At 57.4% G+C, this 19376-nt stretch overlaps 2 protein-coding genes across 8 annotated transcripts in view; both read left to right on the forward strand.

Annotated features, from left to right (window-relative positions):
- Positions 1-4389: 4389 nt before the first annotated feature.
- Positions 4390-15258, forward strand: SKOR1 (SKI family transcriptional corepressor 1). Of its 5 annotated transcripts, XM_084979193.1 has the most exons (10): positions 6064-6289; positions 6803-7611; positions 8095-9002; positions 10052-10142; positions 11039-11146; positions 11629-11700; positions 13040-13114; positions 13343-13417; positions 13930-13995; positions 14481-15258. In XM_084979193.1, the coding sequence occupies exons 2-10, from the start codon at positions 6813-6815 to the stop codon at positions 14573-14575; spliced, it is 2289 nt and encodes a 762-aa protein (XP_084835319.1). In that variant the 5' UTR covers positions 6064-6289; positions 6803-6812; the 3' UTR covers positions 14576-15258. The 5 variants fall into 5 exon arrangements, 4 of the variants coding, with proteins under 4 accessions (XP_084835306.1, XP_084835315.1, XP_084835319.1 ...); XM_084979180.1 differs by lacking the exon at positions 6064-6289 and adding an exon at positions 4390-4462 and having other exon boundaries at positions 6803-9002; XM_084979185.1 differs by lacking the exon at positions 6064-6289 and adding an exon at positions 6397-6409 and having other exon boundaries at positions 6803-9002.
- Positions 15259-15368: 110 nt separating this feature from the next.
- PIAS1 (protein inhibitor of activated STAT 1) overlaps positions 15369-19376 on the forward strand; it is a 325250-nt gene continuing 321242 nt past the window's right edge. For 2 of the 3 annotated variants that reach the window (XM_084979209.1, XM_084979202.1), the window contains exon 1: positions 15749-15922. The gene's annotated coding sequence lies outside the window, so the exon portion shown is untranslated. Of the gene's footprint in view, positions 15402-15748; positions 15923-19376 lie in introns of those variants that run through there. The other variant, XM_084979204.1, reaches the window with a different exon arrangement.

Here is a 19376-nt window from a genome sequence, read left to right on the forward strand (position 1 = left end):
ATACCTCTGCTCAGGCCCTAGAGGTTTCTGTGTCTGGTTGGTGCAAATAAGTTTGTCCTGAGCTCCCTTCTCAGTCCCTCCCAGCCTAACCTGCATCCGCAAGTACAGAGAGAGCCCTATGTGGGCAGAGCCAGACCCCAAGACCTTCAAACAATTCCAGAAAGACTCCTGGCTCTGCCCCTCACTCAAGCTTAAGCAACCTCAAGCAAGATTCTTCAAGTTACACACCCCCACCCCCACCTCTCACCCACTCGACCCCCTCCCCTCGGGGCTCCTAAAGACTGTTTGCCTGCAATGCTCTTGGGCCTCTAAGTCAGCCCCACACTCCTGCCAAGTGCTGGTCAGTGTGCCTGTCCTACAGATGCACATATTAAGTCCAAGTCAAGGTCCACCTTCACTTAAGTGATCAGGAGAAGACCAGATCTAAGCCGCGATTTTCTCCATCCTTCTGATGTCCCAGGAGCGAGGAGTCTATTGGGAGGAGCCCTGGCATGGCATCTGATCTTCAAGAGGCCTGTCTGGGGCTCCTCCAAGCCCCCACCCCTCCCAGAGTTTCCTATGGGCACCTGAGGTGAGGTGGGCACCCCTGAGTATCATCAGGCAGGCCCTGTGGGCCCCGCCTCCCCCCAGCGACCACACCTCTGCTTGCAGCCACGGCCAGCAGGCCCCGCCCAGCCACCTTCACTTGCTCGGCTGGGCCGCTGGGAACCGGGGCTAGGGTCTATCTGGCCATCGGATTAATATCCAGATATTAAGTAAACAATAAATTAGCAAAACTACAAGAAAATTTTACAGCCCTTTGCATTTGGCAATCATTGAGTGTTAATTAGAAATTCATTACAATTAAAACCCTGCCTAAACAGGGCCTGCGCGCCTTAATTACATCTGATTTTTAATTCAGAATACGTGTTTACACAGTAAGCGCTACGTACCCCATGATTATCCCCAATCCTCTTTATACTGTACTAATTATGTAAATTAAACCTAATTAACTGACGAAAACTGCCGTTAATTCAACTGGTAAAAGATATGTTCTTACAGAGGAGGCGCGGCCACCCAGCCCCAGCCCAAGCGGGAGCCAGAATCGGCTGGGGACGCCAGGCTGTGTGGACATGATCTGGCAACACGGAGGAAGCACGCCTGGCTGGGGTTGAAGGGGAGCATGCCAGGTGTGTCCCTGATCTGGAGTCCAGCTCTGCAATACTGATGCACCCGGGAGTGGGTTAAAGAGAGATTCTGGGCCAGTGAGGGTCAGGAAGGCCAAGGGTGTCAACTCCCGCGGGATCCCCAGGCTCTGGACTGGGCAAGGGACTCAGAGCCCCCTCTGAGCAAGAATGTTCCCATCCTCCCAGGTTTGAGTGTGAGTTCAAGTCCCAGAGCTGCCCCACCCTGGTTGCCTACATCTGAACAAGTGATCTGACTTTGCTAGGCTTGTTTCCTCCTCACGAAGTGTTGTGAGGGTGATCATAAAAGCTCTTGGTGAATGGCGCTGCTGCTGCACACTCCTTGTCTGCCTTTCACTAAGCGAGGCCCTCCAGGCAGCATGCAAATCACATTAGGGTCTGAGAGATCAGCCTGTATCCCTCATTGACCAAAGAACTTAGGTGGGTTGGCTTCTACCCCTTGACCCTCAGTTTCCTGCCTGTAAAATGGGAATAAGTTATCTCTACCTGTCCTCAGGACCGTCCTGAGAAAGGGCTCTGCAAACCATAATATGCTATTCGCCGTGATACTAACGAATCCGATGCTGGTCCAGAGCAGAGCCCAGGCCCAACCTCAAGACCCACTCGCTCTCTGGAGGTGACTGCCCCTCAAGCTAGTGACGCCCCCTCCTCAGCCTCTCTGCATGCGCCTTTAGTCCTTCTCCAGTTTAGACGCGGGTGGGTAGGCGGAGCTAGACCCAGGAGCAGGGAGCTGTCCTCAGCTTGGTGCTGAATGGAGACACCGGGGTGACCTTCCACGTCCCTGGTGGGGCAACCCGCGGAGGGAATTTTGTCTGAGAAGTCCCTGGAGCCCCGCCGCCAGGCTGCTGGGAATGCCCTAGGGGCCGGCATTGGAAGCGTTGCTGGCCCTCGCCGCTACAATAGAGGCTGGACAGGCAGGTCCTACTCAGGGGGACCCTCCCCATCTTCTTTTCACCCCTAACTCCCACAACCCCGGGGTCGTCCTGGCTTCGAGATCGTTGTCACCACCACACCGAATTCAGAGATGCCTCTTAAAAAAATCATTAGAAGGCTAAGAATAATTACCGAAGGAGATTGTAATTATGGGGTGGGGAGACCGGCGGAGGGAGGGGGATGAGCAGGTGGAGGCTGGGGATGGCTCTCGGACTGGGACGGAAATTAGGTTCCTGTTTTCCTTGGAGGGAAGTGGGGCAGGGGGCGGGTAGAGAGCGGTAGAGTTAGAAAGTGACAGAAACGAGCCTGAGAAAGACGCACTAATGATGGAGCCAGTTGTAGAGAGAGAAAAGGGGCTGAGCAGACTCTGAAAGAGAGAAAGGCAAGGGACTCCAAGAGAGAGAAAGTCGGGAACTGAAGAAGGGGAAAGAAAGAGCAAGAGCCCCTCTAGAAGACACTCTTCAGCAGAGACAGAGCCTTAAAACTTAGGGGGTAGTTTCATGGCCTCGGAAAACATGTTAGCTAAGGGGAGAAGGAGATGACAAACGAGTAGTCGGGCCTGGCCGCTCCCTCTCTCCAAGGGTAGGCCTGGGCGATCTGCTCGCATCCCAAGAGGCAGTTCCCAGGGTCCCTTGGAGTCCAGGGAGAAAAGAAAAGTGGAGGGAGAAGTGAAGGAGAAGGGGAGACGAACCCCAGAGGAGCTGGAGTGCAAAAGAGAAGAGAGCCTATAACCCCGAGCAAGAGGGAAAACGAGGGGGCGGGGGCGAGGGCGACCCTGCGCCGCTGGCCGCGGAAGATTTATGGCGCCGCCCGGGTTCCAAGGACGAGCTGCGCTCGCCGCTGCTGCCACTGTCGGTAGCCGCAGTGGCCGCTGCGCCCCCTGCCCCGGCGGCCTGCCGCGCCCCAGGCCATGACTGCCATTATTAACTTCTGTTTGATTAGGGTAATTGTTCAAACTTGGGCCGGACAGTATGATTAATTACAGTTTAATTAACGTGTCCATTAAAGACACGTAATGCCAGGGAGGGGTGGGTGCGAGGGGGCGCCCTGGTGCGGGTAAAGAGGGAGGGAGTGAGACTGGTAACTCAAATGAAGTAATGACGGAGATTGAGAGAGAGGAAGAGGACGAGACCCACTGAAGCAGTTGCGGGGGAGTGGAGGGGGGAATGTGAAGACAGAAATCTGCAGAGAAAAGAGAGGAGTGGCGAGACATGGAGCTCTGGGAAGAGAGACTATGCCAGGTGGCATCTGCAGCATCAGGGGCTAGACCCCCACCACGGAGAAACTAAGTTAACGGGAGAGCTGGAGAGTAGCCTAGTGGTCAGCTAGTAGTTGACCACAGGTATTTTCCAGTGATGACTTGGCTCTAAGCCTGGGCTTATTGGTGTTGATGAGGGAAGATTCAAGGCCCAGGAGCACCCCCCCAACCCAGTTCCTGAATCCACAGTTCTGGGAAGGAGGCAGGAGGTCGCCCCGCCCCACGGTGGAGTTGTCCTGACACCTCGCACCCAAGTCAGAAGCCGAGGGGAACTGGTTCTGCCCCTTCCCAGCTGCCATCTCTTGGTACCCCACACACTGATTCCTGCCCTGCTCCTCACGCTACTGGCTCCCTAGGGCCACCGCCCTGGCCCGAAGTGTAGTACCCATCCCTTTCCTCCTGAGCCTTCCTTAGCCCATTACCCGGCTTTCGTCTCGCTCCTGACTGCTTAGAGGGGAGCATTCGGGCCTTCCCACTTTGTTCTTGGGGGGCAAACTTTGTGGCCCTGGACTCTTCCTCCCTCCTGGCCCCGTTCGCGAGCTCAGGCCGCAGGTGCCGAGTGCTGGGCGCAGGTGTGTGGCCGCTTACCTGGGGCGCCCAGACCTGGGGGCTGCGGGGAGGCGGTGGACGCCGTGCGTGGCCCGAGGGCTAGCGGACCCCCGGAGGGCGCGAGTGACTGTGCAGGCGGTGGGTGTGGCGCTCCGGCTCGCAGCTGTCAGGCGCGCCTGCCCCGAGCTGGCCCCGCCACTCGGGCTGTGACCGCGTAGTGCCAGTCGCCGCGCCATGCGCTCCAGGCTTTGGCCTCCGCTCCGGGCCCGTCCGGAACCTCAGGGGTAACGGCGTAGGGCACACGTCTCTGCGCCCGGGGCCCTGGAGCCCGGCGCCTGCTGAGACCCGCGCCGCGCGGGAGGGGCCAGCGGGGCCGCGGGTTGTGAGCGCAGGGAGCCCGGGAGCGCGGCTGTGCGCGCGCGCGGGGAGGGGCCGCTCTGTCACCCGAAGAGCCCGGCGGATCCCGGACTCCCGCCCGCCGCTCCGCCCGCCGCGCACCTTCGCTCACCGCTCGCCCGGCTCCAGCCGCCGCCGCACGGTAAGTACCTGCGTGCGGTCGCCTGCTTCCCCTGTGTCCCATCTCCACAGCTTTTTTTTTTTCCTTTAGTTCCGATTTGGGTTCTTGGGTGGTTGTTTTTATTATTATACCCAAAGACTGTCACCTCACTCTCTGCGCTGCCTGTCTCCTGCCTTGTCACCCTCTCCAAGCTCACCATTCAAGCCCCAGGAGCCGGCGAGGGCTCCCTGAGCCGCCCTCGCTGCTGCTCCTTGTCGCGGCGCACAGCCTTTTGCCTAGGCTTTCCGCTCTGGTCCTCAAGATTCGGTTCCTTTCCTAGGACCCCCCTCCCTTCGTTTGGCTCCAGGGTCTGGAGCCCCCCGTCCACTCGGGAAAACCCGGCGAGGACTCCAGACCCTCAACGTGGGGAGGACCCGCTGGGCTCAGGGCGCTCCCTTCACTGCATGCGGGCAGGGCACACTTGCCGATTTCGGGGAACCAAGAAGACATCGTCATTTCCCAGAACCGCGGCGCCCCCCCCCCCCACCACTTCCCCAGCCTGCCTGAGAGCCCTTTGGGGCATTCGGGGCTTTTCTTGCTGACCCTTCAGCCAAGGAGTTAGGTCAGTGCTTTTTCCTCCTAAAATGTTAGGAGGGACTTTAACGCAAAAGGAGGGTCAACTAGTTTCAATTTGATCCACGGAGATAAAGATGAAACAGGCAGATAACAGATTAAATAGCTTGATTTAAGAAGGTATAAGGACAGATGGGAGAAAGAGGCGTGAGCTGGGAGAGACAGACACCTTAGGGACAGATAAGATCGACAGATGAGGGGCACCTAGACGGAGAGAGGGAGAGAGATGGACCCTCAGAAGATCTCAGTTTCCTTGGTGAGGCTTTTGAGGTCTGATCCCCTGTCGGGCTGGAGCTGCCCCTGTAAAAATGGATCTGCCTTTCCTGCCGAGTTTAGGGGAGGGGCCCTTAGGGTTGGCCTGCCTGGGCCGCAGGAGCGCCTTCAGCCATGGGGGTGGAGGGAGCCTTCCGTGTCTGATGACACGTGGCAGGGCTGGGTCACCTAGGGGGCCCCAAGCATCATCCTCGTGTCCTCCTGCTGTTGATGTCCCTGGACCTGGCTGCCTCCTAGCCTTGGCCAGAGAGTAAAGCTCAGGACCAGCAGTAACTTTTGACCTGGAGGCTTGTGGTAGCTTCAGAGACCAGCCAGGATTCCTTTCAGCCAAAATGAGTCAGGACAGCCCAGCATGAAGGATACTCAAAAAGATGACGCCCCCAAAAGAGGAAGCTCAGAGCCTGGAGAGACTGCTTTTGGCCTGGGTGGAAAAAGCATATTTGAAGGAGGAAAACTTAGGGAGTGGGTTGCTAGAAGCAAAGGAGAAGTGGCTTCTGAGAAACTTACTAAAGCCTCTCCATCCCACGTGCTGACCCAGAGGGAAACCAGTTTTAGTCTGGAACGCAGCTAAAAATGCAGAAAACGTGGTTAGGAATTGCCTGACCCTGATCCCATCGATGGCTGGAAAGAAAACGAATTATAGAAAACGGCTCCAGCCAGAATCTTTCTGCTCAACGAATGCAAAGCTCCGGGAGTGAGAGGAAAAGCTTGTGTTTGTGGAAGGCAGCGCTGTTTTCCTGGGGAGCCGGCTGGGCACGGAGCTGAGTGCATTGAGGGCAAGCCTGGGGCTGGAAGCTCGAGGCGTGCTTTGGAGAGAGCCGGGTTCAGCACCGTGAACAGCGGTCGTCTCTGCCTCTCCCCGCCTCCCTCACGGCCTCAAGACCCTCCTCCTTCTCCTTGCCTCCCCCCCGCCTCGGCCCCCCGCCCCCCCGCCCCGCGCCGTCCGCCCCCTGCTGTCTGGAGGTGGGCAGAGACCGCCCCTCCCCCCATTCCTCCTGGCGCTGCCCCCGCCCGCCCGCGTGCATGCGCGACTGAGCAGAGGGGCGGCCTGTCCCCGAAGTCCCGGCTTCAGCACCAGGGCGGGTAGGGCAGGCTGTGAGGGTGGCCGAAGGCGCACGGATTCGGGCGCCAGGAAGCGCGGGTTTGGCAATGGCTTTGCTGTGTGGCCTTGGGCAAGTCACTCTCCATCTCTGAGTCCCACTTCCTCCCCAATCTGAAAACCAGATCGGGTTCCTAGCTACCGGGGCATTCCAGAGGTCTCAATTACCCCTACTCCATCTCCAAACCTTGGGGGCTTTTGTTCCAGCGCCAGCACCCGTCTGAATAACAAAAGGCGCCCGTCCAGGGGGCGAATGAGCTTGGACTCCCCATTGCCAAGTTTCCCTGCGCGCCTCACTCGGCGCGCCCTCCTGGGCGGGCCGAGCCGCGTTGGCGCTGAAAATGGCTTATTGGCTCTCTGCTTTCTCTGTTTCGCAGGAGCGGCGGCATGGAGGCTCTCACCACTCAGCTGGGGCCGGGGCGCGAGGGCAGCTCCTCACCCAACTCCAAGCAGGAGCTGCAGCCCTACTCGGGCTCAAGCGCTCTCAAACCCAACCAAGTGGGCGAGACGTCGCTGTACGGTGTGCCTATCGTGTCTCTGGTCATCGATGGTCAGGAGCGCCTTTGCCTAGCACAGATCTCCAACACTCTCCTCAAGAACTACAGCTACAATGAGATCCACAACCGTCGCGTGGCCTTGGGCATCACGTGCGTGCAGTGCACGCCGGTGCAGCTGGAGATTCTGCGTCGGGCCGGGGCCATGCCCATCTCGTCGCGCCGCTGCGGCATGATCACGAAGCGCGAGGCCGAACGGCTGTGCAAGTCGTTCCTGGGCGAACACAAGCCACCCAAGCTACCTGAGAACTTCGCCTTCGATGTAGTGCACGAGTGCGCCTGGGGCTCGCGTGGCAGCTTCATCCCCGCGCGTTACAACAGCTCGCGTGCCAAGTGCATCAAATGCGGTTACTGCAGCATGTACTTCTCGCCCAACAAGTTCATCTTCCACTCGCACCGCACACCTGACGCCAAGTACACGCAGCCCGACGCAGCCAACTTTAACTCGTGGCGCCGACACCTCAAACTCAGTGACAAGTCGGCTACAGACGAACTGAGCCACGCTTGGGAGGACGTCAAGGCCATGTTCAATGGCGGCACCCGCAAACGGACCTTCTCGCTGCAAGGAGGCAGCGGCGGCGCTAACGGCGGGTCGGGTGGGCAGGGAAAGGGTGGTGCTGGCGGTGGCGGCAGTGGCGGCCCCGGTTGCGGCGCGGAAATGGCCCCAGGCCCGCCACCCCACAAAAGCCTGCGCTGTGGCGAAGATGAGGCCGCCGGACCTCCCGGGCCGCCTCCTCCTCATCCGCAGCGGGGACTTGGTCTGGCGGCGGGAGCCGGTGGCCCCGGGGGTCCTGGAGGGCCTGGTGGAGGCACCGGCGTACGCAGCTACCCGGTGATCCCGGTGCCCAGCAAGGGCTTTGGCCTCTTGCAGAAGCTGCCCCCGCCGCTTTTCCCTCATCCCTACAGCTTCCCCACCGCCTTCGGCCTCTGCCCCAAAAAGGACGACCCGGTGCTAGGCGCGGGCGAACCCAAGGGCGGCCCAGGCACAGGGAGCGGCGGGGGTGCCGGCACTGGCGCAGGCGCGGGCGGCCCAGGAACTGGCCACTTGCCCCCTGGGGCGGGGGCTGGCCCAGGCAGCGGCGCTATGTTCTGGGGTCACCAGCCCTCCGGGGCAGCCAAGGACGCGGCGGCCGTGGCAGCGGCGGCTGCAGCAGCCACTGTATATCCGACGTTTCCTATGTTCTGGCCGGCGGCAGGCAGCCTCCCGGTGCCGCCCTATCCAGCCGCGCAGAGCCAAGCCAAGGCCGTGGCGGCGGCTGTAGCGGCGGCGGCTGCAGCGGCCGCGGCGGCGGCCGGTGGTGGCGGCCCAGAGCCCCTGGACGGTGCCGAGCCGGCCAAGGAGGGCAGCCTAGTCGCAGAGGATCGCTGTCCAAGCGCTCTATCTCGCGGGCCACTGGACGAGGATGGCGCGGAAGACGCGCTGCCACCACCGCTAGCCCCATTGCCTCCCCCACCGCCGCCGCCCGCACGCAAAGGCTCCTACGTGTCGGCTTTCCGGCCGGTGGTCAAGGACGCCGAGAGCATCGCCAAGCTCTACGGTAGCGCTCGTGACGCGTACGGCGGTGGGCCAGCTCGTGGGCCGGGGCCAGGCGCAGGGTCTGGCGGCGGCTACGTGAGCCCGGACTTTCTGAGTGAGGGCAGCTCCAGCTACCACTCCGCCTCCCCCGACGTGGACACTGCCGACGAACCCGAGGTGGACGTTGAGTCTAACCGCTTCCCCGACGATGAGGGCACCCCGGATGAGGCCGAGCCCAGCGCGCCCGGCACAGGAGACGTCCCAGACGGCGACCAGCCTGCAGGGCCCCCTTCTGCCACCTCCTCGAGCGCCGACGGTCCCACAGACTCGCCTGACGGCGGCAGCCCTCACCCCCGGCGCCGCCCAGGGCTACTCCCAACCAGTCGATCTGCATTTGGGGACCCGGCTGCCGATGACATGGTGCGGAGATCCGAGAGGAGCTCGCCAAGCGGCGGCTATGAGCTGCGAGAGCCTTGCGGACCGCTGGGGGGCCCCGCGCCCGCCAAGGTGAGCCCCGCGCCTGCCCTGCTGGTGGCGCCTCCTCGCTTACCCCTCGGCAGTTCCGGGATGTGGAATAGGCCCTGGCCAGGTGAAGGACAGGAATTTTTTTCTGGGCGGGCGTTCAAGCAGTAGGCCCCGGCTACTTTGTGTAGGCCCTGTTTGGGAAGTGCGGTGGAGCTGGGCTCGCTGGGATCCTCGACTGAGGGTTTCGGAAGATGGGGGGCAGGGCAAGGTACTGTGTTTTTGTTGATGGGAGTTGGGAGAAGATGTGCGGAGACCGGCAGTCACATAGAGACAAATAAAATGGGTTTGGAAGAAAGGGCCCAAAAGCGCTCTCGAGCCCGGACAGGTAGCACGCCTGCCCGGATGAGGATCAGAGCACTGGGGAAGAAGAGCCGGTAAAGAGAGAAGAAGGCGGCCTCTCCCCAAAACCGAAGTACAGAGTGCTCGGAAACCTTTCTCCACCCCAACTCGTAATTTTCCGAATCTCTTTGAATTCCTTCCCTGGGAACCGCAGGGTTTGTTGACAGGAAGTTGAGACAGTGTGCGGGGCAGGAGAGGAGCTCTTCAGGTTGGCAGGGCTACGGGTGTTCGTGGTGGTTTGTGCAGCTGAGCCTGAATTCTTGGCCATTTGAAAATGGGTGAACACACCTGTACATTTCCATTCGGTCCATTAAAACACGAATCATTAGCCGGATGCGAAAGGCCTCATTTATGCCGGGGACTGGGCGCGGGTGGGTGAGAAGACGCCGAAAAAGAAGCTAGTAAAGAGGGTGGGGCGGCTTTGAGTGGCCCTTGGTTTGGGAGCCGCTTTGTGTTTCGGGTAATTTTCTCGAGGGCGCTAATAATTTCCGGGAAGCTATAGCTGTGAACCTGCCTCGGAGGGCGCAAGGCTGCGCTGCGTGCGTCACGGCCGCCCGGGGCGCTCGGGGCCCACTGGCAAGCGGATCTCCTTCCCGCCCTCATGTTTCCTCCCGGCCGCGGCGCAGGGCTGGGCCGCTCCCAGCCGCCTCCAAGCGACCCCTTAACCGCCTGTCATTTCTCGGCCGCCGCAGGTGTACGCGCCCGAGCGGGACGAGCACGTGAAGAGCGCGGCGGCGGCGCTGGGGCCCGCGGCCTCCTACCTCTGCACCCCCGAGGCCCACGGTAACGCCCCCAGCCGCCCTGCCAAGGTCATGGCCAATGTGATAGGGGGACCGCGGGCAGAGGGCCGGGGCCAGGGGAGGCTTGCGAGGGAAGCCGAGAGGAGGAAGGACAGAGGCAGAGTAAACGAGAGAAAGAGGGAGAGGGAAAGAAAAACTATGAAAGAAAAAAGAAGCTAAGCAAGGACTCCCAACAACTTGCCTCGTTTGGTTACTTAACAACAACAAACCGCCCTCTCCACCACATAGACACCGTTCATGCACACCTCATACACGGGGTTGAACCTTTGAAAAACCACGCCTGGTACCCTTTCAGGTCCTCTCAGTTATTCAGCAAATGTTTTGGCCCCGAGGTCTCCTGTGGTTGTTCGGGGTCCTGGCGGAGGGTGGGGCCGTTGGGCCGCAAGGTTGCGGATCGCCTAAGCGGGGTGGTGGCTGCAACCCAACGCGCTCGGGACCCAGTGGCTCTCAGAGAAGGGACCTCAGGCCTCGGAAATCCAGCAGGCCGAGCCCAGGAGGGTGTCTGCCCTGCTGCGGTCACCCCGCGGGTCGCCGCCTGGGCCGCGTTCTCGGCGCAGGTAGACGCAACGGCCACGCGCGCTCGCGGTGCCCCAGTATCTGCGCGCGATGTAGGTCGCTTGTCCCTGGTGGGCTCGGCTTCTCGTTTTGCTCTTTTCAGAGGGGCTGGGGAGGGGCCTAGAGCCGGAGAGGAGCAGATCGTGCGCGGGGAGGGGGGGGCAGCCCAAAGCCTGGGGGTGGGAGCCCAGGCGCACAGCCGGGAACCAGCGGCGGCCACGACGCTTTTAATTAGGGCTCCGGCGCCCCGACAGCGGCAGCTCTGGCCGTATCGGGGTCACGGTTTCTTTGCCTCTCCTTGAAACTCGGTTTATTGCCTTTAAGAGCCAGATAAGGAAGACAATCACTCGACCGCCGACGATTTGGAAACAAGGAAGTCTTATCCAGACCAAAGGAGTATCTCCCAGCCAAGTCCCGCAAATACAGACCGAGGTGAGTCCTAGGACTCTCGCGCACCACCCCCACCCGGGAGCTGAGGCCCAGGTTGCCCAGGTTTCCACCAGCTCCGGCTTGAGAGGAAAGCTTTCCATCAAGCCTAAGGGACTGGCAGATAAGTATTTCAAAAGTGTGGGCAAGGTTCAGGCCAGGTTCCCTGGGTTGCTTACCTCCTTGATGGGTTTGGGGCTCTTGCGGGTAAAGGAAGGAGGCTCACCGTCACCCACACAGAACAGGTCAAAGGGCACTTCCTGCCCTAAGATAGCCTATTTTTTCTTGGATCCACTCACTTCCAGTAGGTCGCTCTCTAAAATAATGGGTTGAACAGTGGGTAGTATTGGATGCCTATAAATGTCTCTGCTAAAGGCAGAGGGTCTGAAATAAGTTCCCAACTTAGCACAGCCCCCATAAAAGCTCACTTCTTCCCTCCCAAGGCCTCTCCCAGGACAAAACCCCTCTTACTTGCCCTTGTATCCCAGGTGAAGACGGGCTCACCCTAGATGTCACAGGAACTCAACTAGTGGAGAAAGATATCGAGAACCTGGCCAGAGGTGAGGTTAAATCTGTGGAATGGGGGTACACTGTGATGCGGAAGATGGGCCCTTCTTGTAGAGGGGCATTATTACTGTAGGAGTGAGTGTGAGAAGACAAGGCTCTTGGGGACTCAGTCTTCACTGAGCCAAAAGGATAATCCCCAGGACACACTATCCTGGCACTGGGGGGGGACCCCAGTTCCCAAGACTGGGCCTATCTGAATAGCCCAGTGAGAAAGAGAAATGTGTAAGAGTCCCCAGAATTTGATGCCCATGGACAGTCAGACAGGACAAGCTGTGTCCCTCAATCTCATGGGAAAACATGACTTTTTCTGAATAGTAACATTTCTAGGAGGTATTTACTTTAGGAGCATCAAGAGGCTGGTTCTCCCCCCCACCCCGGAATTATTGCATAACTGACTCCATCCCACCCTAAGTGTGGTGAGGATGGAGTTTGTGGAGTGGGATCTCTGGACTGCTGCTCAATCAACTGGAAGGGAAAGAGTGTGGCTTGAGGCCCAGAGAAAGGAACTTCTAACCTCACTTTTGCTCCTCTCTCTCTCCCCCACTTTTGTGTTTTCTGACCACCTGCTAGGGGAATATTTCTCAGAGAGCCTCCCCAGGTGAAGAACCCAAATACCAATCACTCCGTGGTTAGGGCAGCCCTCTGCCACTCCTTTGGAGCAGCTTTTGAGGGCACTTATAGAGCTTGCCACACCCAGTTGCCTCCCACTCTGTGTCCCCAGACCAGGCTAGGGCTTGGAAATTGGTGTGGGGAGGGAGAGAAGCTTTGGTGTTCCACTCTTCCTAGTTACAGATCTTACAGGCTATGCAATTACCTTCAAAATCCTTGGTGCTTTATATGAGGGCTCTTAGCATGGATTTGGGGTCTTGGGACTCTTTAAATAGTTAAAAAACAAAACTTTTGTAAATATATGTATTTTTCCAGGGTGGGGGGTCCAAGGCTTTGACCAGGCTTTCTCTGGTCTGGATCACAGAAGGGAGGGATTTATGTTGTCACTTGAAAGAGTAAACTGAGTCTTCCTAGGCCAGCCTCTATGCTTAGGGAGTTAGGAACAACTTAAAGCAGATACCATGCTGGTTGGCCCCTGGGGCCAGGGCCTGGAAGTCCAACAGGCATTCTACTATCCTGGGCAACCAATCCCCTAACCCCATTTCCTGCCCACATCCTTTGGATGCAAATGGGTAAAATGAGTATGGAGGGCCTCTACCATCAGGTCTCATCCTCCCCAACTCCCATCTCGGGTCTACCAGCCAGGGCAGGACCTGGGTGCCTTATGGGCCCCCTGAGTCCCACCAACCTCCTCCTTTACTTCCCACTCTCGCCCCTTCACAGACGAGTTACAAAAACTGCTCCTGGAGCAAATGGAGCTCCGCAAGAAGCTGGAGCGAGAATTTCAGAGCCTCAAAGGTACACCCATCCAGACCCACCCCACCTCATCGCCAGAGCCTTCTTCCCACACGCCCCCGGGACCCCAGTGCAGGCTGCAGCCGCAGCGCGAGCTGCGGGAGCCGCCCAACCCTCCTTTTGTGGGATTTCCCGCTAGGCCAAAGCTGGAGGGTTGGGGGTGGGGAGTGGGAAAATGGGGCCGAGGGAGGGGGCTGTGCGTAACAGCTCTCACTTAATCAATTTGCACAGATAATTTTCAGGATCAAATGAAGAGGGAATTGGCTTATCGAGAAGAAATGGTGCAACAGCTGCAAATTGTCAGAGGTAAGACGGGAGTCAGGTGAGCGCGTGCACGGGCCGTAACTGCCTCTCGTCTGGCGAGAGCCGCAATGTTGGCTCAGTCATTTGGATTTAAATTGAAGGTAATTTAACAATTATTTTTTTTATTTAATATCCTTTGTATACTCTGATTAGCCTCAGAATGGCAAGCGAGCCCAGCAAACGGCTTGCAGGCATCATTACATGGAGTGATTGAACTTCTTATCGCGGCAATTTCCATGGTTTCTAAATTAAAAATCGAGGCGTAAAATTACCTGGGAAGTAATGCCTAAGTTTGCTTTAATTTTGGTTAGATCCGTCTGCCTTTAAGCGCCATCCTAGGCCATTTCCTCCCTCCGCCAAGCTGCAGTTTGGAGCTTTGACGCCCCCTCCCTCGATCTCTGGGATTTGGTTCTGCCAGGGGCTGAGCGCTGAGAAGGGGGTGAGGCCCGGGCTGTGACCCCAGCGGGCCTTAAGGTGCTCTCATTTCCTCACTGGCTACTTCCCCTGTCTTCCAGACACTCTCTGTAACGAACTTGACCAAGAGCGGAAGGCGCGCTATGCCATTCAGCAGAAATTAAAAGGTGCGGAAGACAGGAACAAAGATAGCAGGGGTGTCAGGCGCTGGCTGTGCTGGCGAATGAATGAATGAACGAATACGTGGAGGGGCTATGGAGAGGGGAAGGCCAGGTCTACATGGATCAGAAGCTGAGAGGAGGGAAATAGGAATTGATTTTAATGGGGAAAAGGTCTAAAACGGTGGGATCGGGAGAAAGAGCCCCTCAAGCTCGGAGCTTTGGGGAAATCTGCCATCCGGCCCAAATCTGATCTTGGGCCGACTGACCTCCTAATTACTGTGCTCAGTTTCCTCTTCTGTAAAATGGGGCTATTGAACCAGGGCAGTGGTTCTGAATCGCCAGGTTCTCTCTACTACCTTCCCACCTTCTGATCCACTTGAGAACCCCTGAGCCTGAACCGGGTGGGTGGGACAGAGGAGGGGGTTGAGCATGGAAGGAGCGGGCGAGGAGAGGCGAGGCACCCAACACGGCCCTTCCAACTGTCTCTCCAGAAGCCCACGACGCCCTGCACCACTTCTCCTGCAAGATGTTGACGCCCCGGCACTGCACTGGCAACTGCTCCTTCAAGCCCCCGCTGTTGCCCTAGGGCCGGCCCGGCCGCGCCCTCGCGCCCTCAAGCCATGCTGCTCTCTTCCTGTAAATACCCGCGGCCGCGGCGGCCGAGAGCGAGATAACAAGCCATTTGGACCGGATCAATGTAAATACAGTCTCCTGCCCGCCCACTCTCCTCCCGGGCGCCCCCAGCCCCTTCTCCGTTTCCAAATGTATATACCACCTCGCCCCACGGATAAACTCCGGGGCATCGGACCTCATGGGGTTAACTGGACTAAAGGGCGTAAGAAAGGGGAGACCGGGGCCTCTCCCTTCCCTGTACAGCCCTGGAACCCCGATTGTGAATACAATGTAGCAACTTCGCTGGCTCCGCCCTCCCCGTCCCGTCCACTTCTGAAACTCTTATTCCTAATCACAAAGTGGCTATGTGCAATGGATATAAATGTACTGTGAGTCTCTTGGTTCAGTATTGGGTTCACTTTATTTATGCTGTAAGTTATTTTACTTCCTTCTCCTGGACCTAATTCCAGTCCCGTTTTACATTCCTCCTTGGGTTTTGCTCTGCCTATTTTTTTGTTGTAACCTCTTGATGTAACAGCACTTTAAAAAGGGCGACAACTGACTCACGAGATGGAGACCACCTTGAGCCTGATTGGGGAGACCACCCTGTATCCGTGACTTTTGTTTTTAATAATAAAAAAAAAATCTGTTACTTCCTGGGGCTGTGGAGATGGGAGTATGCTCTTGGGTAGGGGGGCGGGGGTGGTGGTGGAGGCGGGCTGAAGGCAGCGCTACAGGTGGGGCATGGGGACTGCAGCGCAGGTTCTGGGGCGCTTGGGCTGAGATCCGCGCTTGACCAGGTAGGCAGCAGCGAGCACCCTGATCTCTCCACCAGTCCTTTAGGCACACCCAGCTTGCCCTACAGACCACCCCGCCCCACGTTTAGGACCCTCCCTTGGGCCTTGTTCGGGAAAAGAGAATTACCGCAAGGTCTCTGACTCTTCCCTCGAACGTTCGCGGAGGCCCAGGGTTACTAGTGCCTATTTCCACGCCTACTCCACCGGGGAAGCCACCTCCAAGACCATCAGAGACGGAATTCGAGCCTTGCTGGGAATCCCAGGTTCAACCGGAACTACCAGGGGGCGTGGGCAACCTTGGGCCTGGCCCTGGAGCTCGGGGGCGGGGCGGGGGGGGCGAGGTACTTGGTGTGGGCCTGGACCCCGCAGGCCTGGAAAGGATGAGCGGTTCTCGCCGCTCGCGCGCAGATGCACTCGCGCTAGGCTCGCCGCTAACCCGAAGGGAGGGAACCCTGGTGGTTTCTGATGTTCCGTCCATTTTAGTCCCAGAGGATCTGTGGACGTCGAGGAGTCCAAGGAGGAAGGTGAGGTGAGCCGGCCTGGAGTTCGGGAGCGGGGCTTGGGGTGATGGCCTCCCTTCGGCCTCAGTTTCCACAACTCACCTGCTGCTTGAGCTACAAATAAAGAAGGGAAATTGGAGTGCGCTTTGTGGAGGGAGAGGAAAGTGTTTTGGATTGGGAAAACGCACAGTCCCGGGAATTATTCAGTCCTGGCTTCCAATTTCCCCTCCTTAGCTGACTAGCAGGGGTGCTGTGTCCTGCCCTAATTCTTCCTAGGCCTCTGTCCCGGCCTCTAAAACAATATTCAGGCCTCCGTCCCCAGCGGCGCGTGGACGCGCTCTGGGAGGAAGCAAGCACAGGGCAACGCTCCGCAGCTTGGACCCGCGCGCTGACGGCCCTGCCCTGCAACACTCCGGGGTTCTTTCTGAGCTTCTAGGCTGCCCTGGAGGCGGGCGTCCTGTGCCCCATTGCTGGGGAGAGCAGCTGGGGCCCGGGAGCCCTCGGCTGTGCGGGTGGGTAAGTTTCGTGTGGATCTTCCGGAAGGCCCTGGGCGGAGACAGCGAACAGAGGCGCTCGGGGCCTTCGTGAAGGGGCTCAGGTTGGGAGCCTCGCAGCGTGGTCGAGGCAGGAACTCGGGCCCCGGAGCATCCTGGGCTGGGGCTCGGAGCCCTCTTGTCCCAGGACATTCTGAGGGCTAGACCCAAACGCGACAAGAGATAATGGCGATGAGGGCGCCGGGTAAACTGTGAGATGTCGCCTTGGGGTGAAGTTGCTTCGGCATGCGCGACCTCCTGACAAAGACCTTTCAGGGAGCGGGAACGTTTCTTATGGGTGGAACCAACCAGATCAGTCCTTCACTGTACCAAGGGTGAAACTGAGGTCCAGAGAGAAAGAGACATGCGTCCCCAGGGCGTGCTAGAGGCGAGCGGACCCGGGATCGGGCGGCGAGCGGGGGATGAAGGATTGCACGCTCCTTTCCCCGCTGGGTGGAACCGCTTCTTTAGAAGCCGCACTTTTTCCCCCTGTAAAATGGGATCAACAGTTACTGCCAGGGCAGGAAGTTCCGTGGCTGCGGCCCACGCGGAGGACGCTGGCAAATATTCGTTTTCACCTTTCCTTTCCGATTCCCCCACACAAAGTGGGGGAAAGCGCCGTAAGCAGCTGGGGCCAGCCGGAAAGGGCGCCCCATCTGGACCGAAATTTCTGTGGACTGGAGGTGTAGGCGGATGCGACCCAGAAAGCTCTCGAAAAAACCCTCCTGGGCTCCGATTCCCTTCAGAAGTGGTTTGTTTTCCCCCCAAATGATTGGTATGGATGTAATTATCAATAATTATACGAATTATTGCTGATTGCGGGGCTCGTAGCTACTTTAATTAGTTTACCAGATTCTAATTAAGTTAAATGAAACATTAATAGGGAAAATATGCTTTTAAAAAAACCAAGATTTTTTAGAAGTCTATTTCTCGCCACAACGTTGCCACCTTGCGACACATTTTAGGCATTACAGCCAGCGTCCGAAGGCGACAGATCAGTGCGCTTGGTCTTGGGAGAAAAAGTGGGGCTTGAGGAATTGGGAGCCGACTGTGGGGCACAGGATGCCCTCCCGGCTGTTCTTTCCTGGTGATGGTTCCGCACCTCGACACCCACAGGAGGTAGGGTCCTGGAGTCGAGATCTGGGGGTAAGGAACCAGGTAAACATGTCTCTTCAACCTCCGACTCCTTTTTTAGCAAAGAAACTCCAGACCCCTGATGCGGAGATGCCCGTGGAGCAGGTGTTGTCTGTCTTCACCTGTCCCAGGAAATCCAGGGTGATAAACTGAGCCAAGCTGGAGAAGCAGGTGGAGACAGCATCCAGCTGCTTGATTTTTCACTCCCCTGGGAGAAACCAGTAGGTCGCTCCCCACCTCCCTTTCCTCTGCAAATCGGGGCAAACTGTCGGCAAAAAATACTTGGAAGACCTCTGGATTCCTGGGAGAAACCTCTGTGTCCCTGTGGCACTTGGTTCATGAAGCTGATAGGGTGCTCACCTCCCTGAGTTATCCTTGGTTGTGTGTTTCTATTTCCCATAAAACTGCAAGTACCTCAAGAATTAGAGCCAAATCTTTCTCTTCCTTGTGACTTCCAACACGGGGCCCATTGCATCACATGTACTCAACATGTCTAGATGAATGCATTCCAACTTTGTGGTTCATTTGGGTGCTGGAAATTCTGAGGGAAGGAATCCCTAGGTGCTTCTGGACAACAGCTACTGGGAAGCAATTAAGCTCATTTGCATAGTTAATTAAACACACACTTACTGCTCAGAAGATCCTTCATCAGTAGGATTAGTTTGGGAGGGGGTGGTGGGCAGATGTCATGTAAGGGATTGTCAACCTGAAGAGGAAAGCTCTTGCAACTGTATCCGGAAGAGAATGTTCCTTCCTCTCCCTCTAATTTTGCAAGGTCGCTGGGCACATAACTCTCCACCCACTCCCAGCTAACCTGATCTAAAGTATAGCCTTGGTCCTGTGCAAAAATGTGACTCCTGTCCTTGAATGCAAAATATCAACAAAAGCATGCTCTTTGCATTAATTCTAAGCAGCCTTATCTCCCACTCTACACCCCCAAAGAAGTAGTGTTTGGTTAACTCCATAGCCAGGTTTCCTAGGTCTCAGTCCCTTCTTTGCCATTGACTAGTTGTGTGACATTGGTTGGGTAAGTTTTTAAATATCATTATGCCTCAGTTTCCTCATCTATACCACGAGGAGAAAAAGATAACCTACTTCATAGAACTGAGCAGAGCTGAGAAAGTCAGCTAGGTCTTTGGTTTTATAGCCTGTGTCTTTCCTAATTTCTGCTCTGAGACAGGTTTTGCCAACAAGAAGGACCAAGAATGAGGAGTTTCTTTAGAAGGGGAGAGAGACAGACCAACGCTGGGCATCCCAGCAAGGGACCTTTATCGCTACTCACTCAATTGCTCAAGTGGCTTCTAAGGAACCAGGCATCTCTGGGGAAAGAAAGGAAAAAATCAAAGAGGTGTCATAGATCCCTGTTCTTGGCTGTTACCTGGAAAGGATCATTTCACCTCTACTGAAGACATCAGAAATAGATCCTGATGGAACACTGTTCCACAGCTCTGAGCACCCACAGGAAGGGGACACACTGCTGCCCTGGGGAGGCTCTGGGGCTCTGTGATCCTGCATCTGCCTTGACTGAGGTGACCACAGAGCCTGGGAGTGGGTTGGCGAGGCAACCGACTGGGCTCCCAGAGGGTGTAGAGACTTGGACTACCTGCATGCTCAGGCACCAGCAAAGCACATGCACCAATATTTTTCTATTGGAAAGAAATTGCTATCTCAAAAATCACTGACAAACATCACAGGAAATCTGAACTTCCTTTGCCCCCCTCCCCCGCCCCCCATCTTACCCATCAGGACTGTGCTTTTTTGCAACTGAATTACCTGGGGACAGGATCCCTGTCTTCTCAGGGTCTTTGCCT

Source organism: Sus scrofa, chromosome 1, assembly GCF_054392235.1.
Source record: "Sus scrofa isolate SSC_HxYL_T2T_F1_AM1 chromosome 1, Sscrofa_HxYL_maternal_Yorkshire_Landrace_v2.0, whole genome shotgun sequence".
NCBI classification, from domain to species: Eukaryota; Metazoa; Chordata; class Mammalia; order Artiodactyla; family Suidae; genus Sus; species Sus scrofa.

Bases quoted from the DNA above. Each gene is read 5' to 3' on its own strand.
- SKOR1 (XM_084979180.1), top strand. From the start codon at position 6,813: ATGGAGGCTCTCACCACTCAGCTGGGGCCGGGGCGCGAGGGCAGCTCC. The intron at 11,701-13,039 runs GTGAGGTTAAAT...GCCCCTTCACAG, and splicing joins TATCGAGAACCTGGCCAGAG to ACGAGTTACAAAAACTGCTC. The intron at 13,418-13,929 runs GTAAGACGGGAG...CCTGTCTTCCAG, and splicing joins ACAGCTGCAAATTGTCAGAG to ACACTCTCTGTAACGAACTT.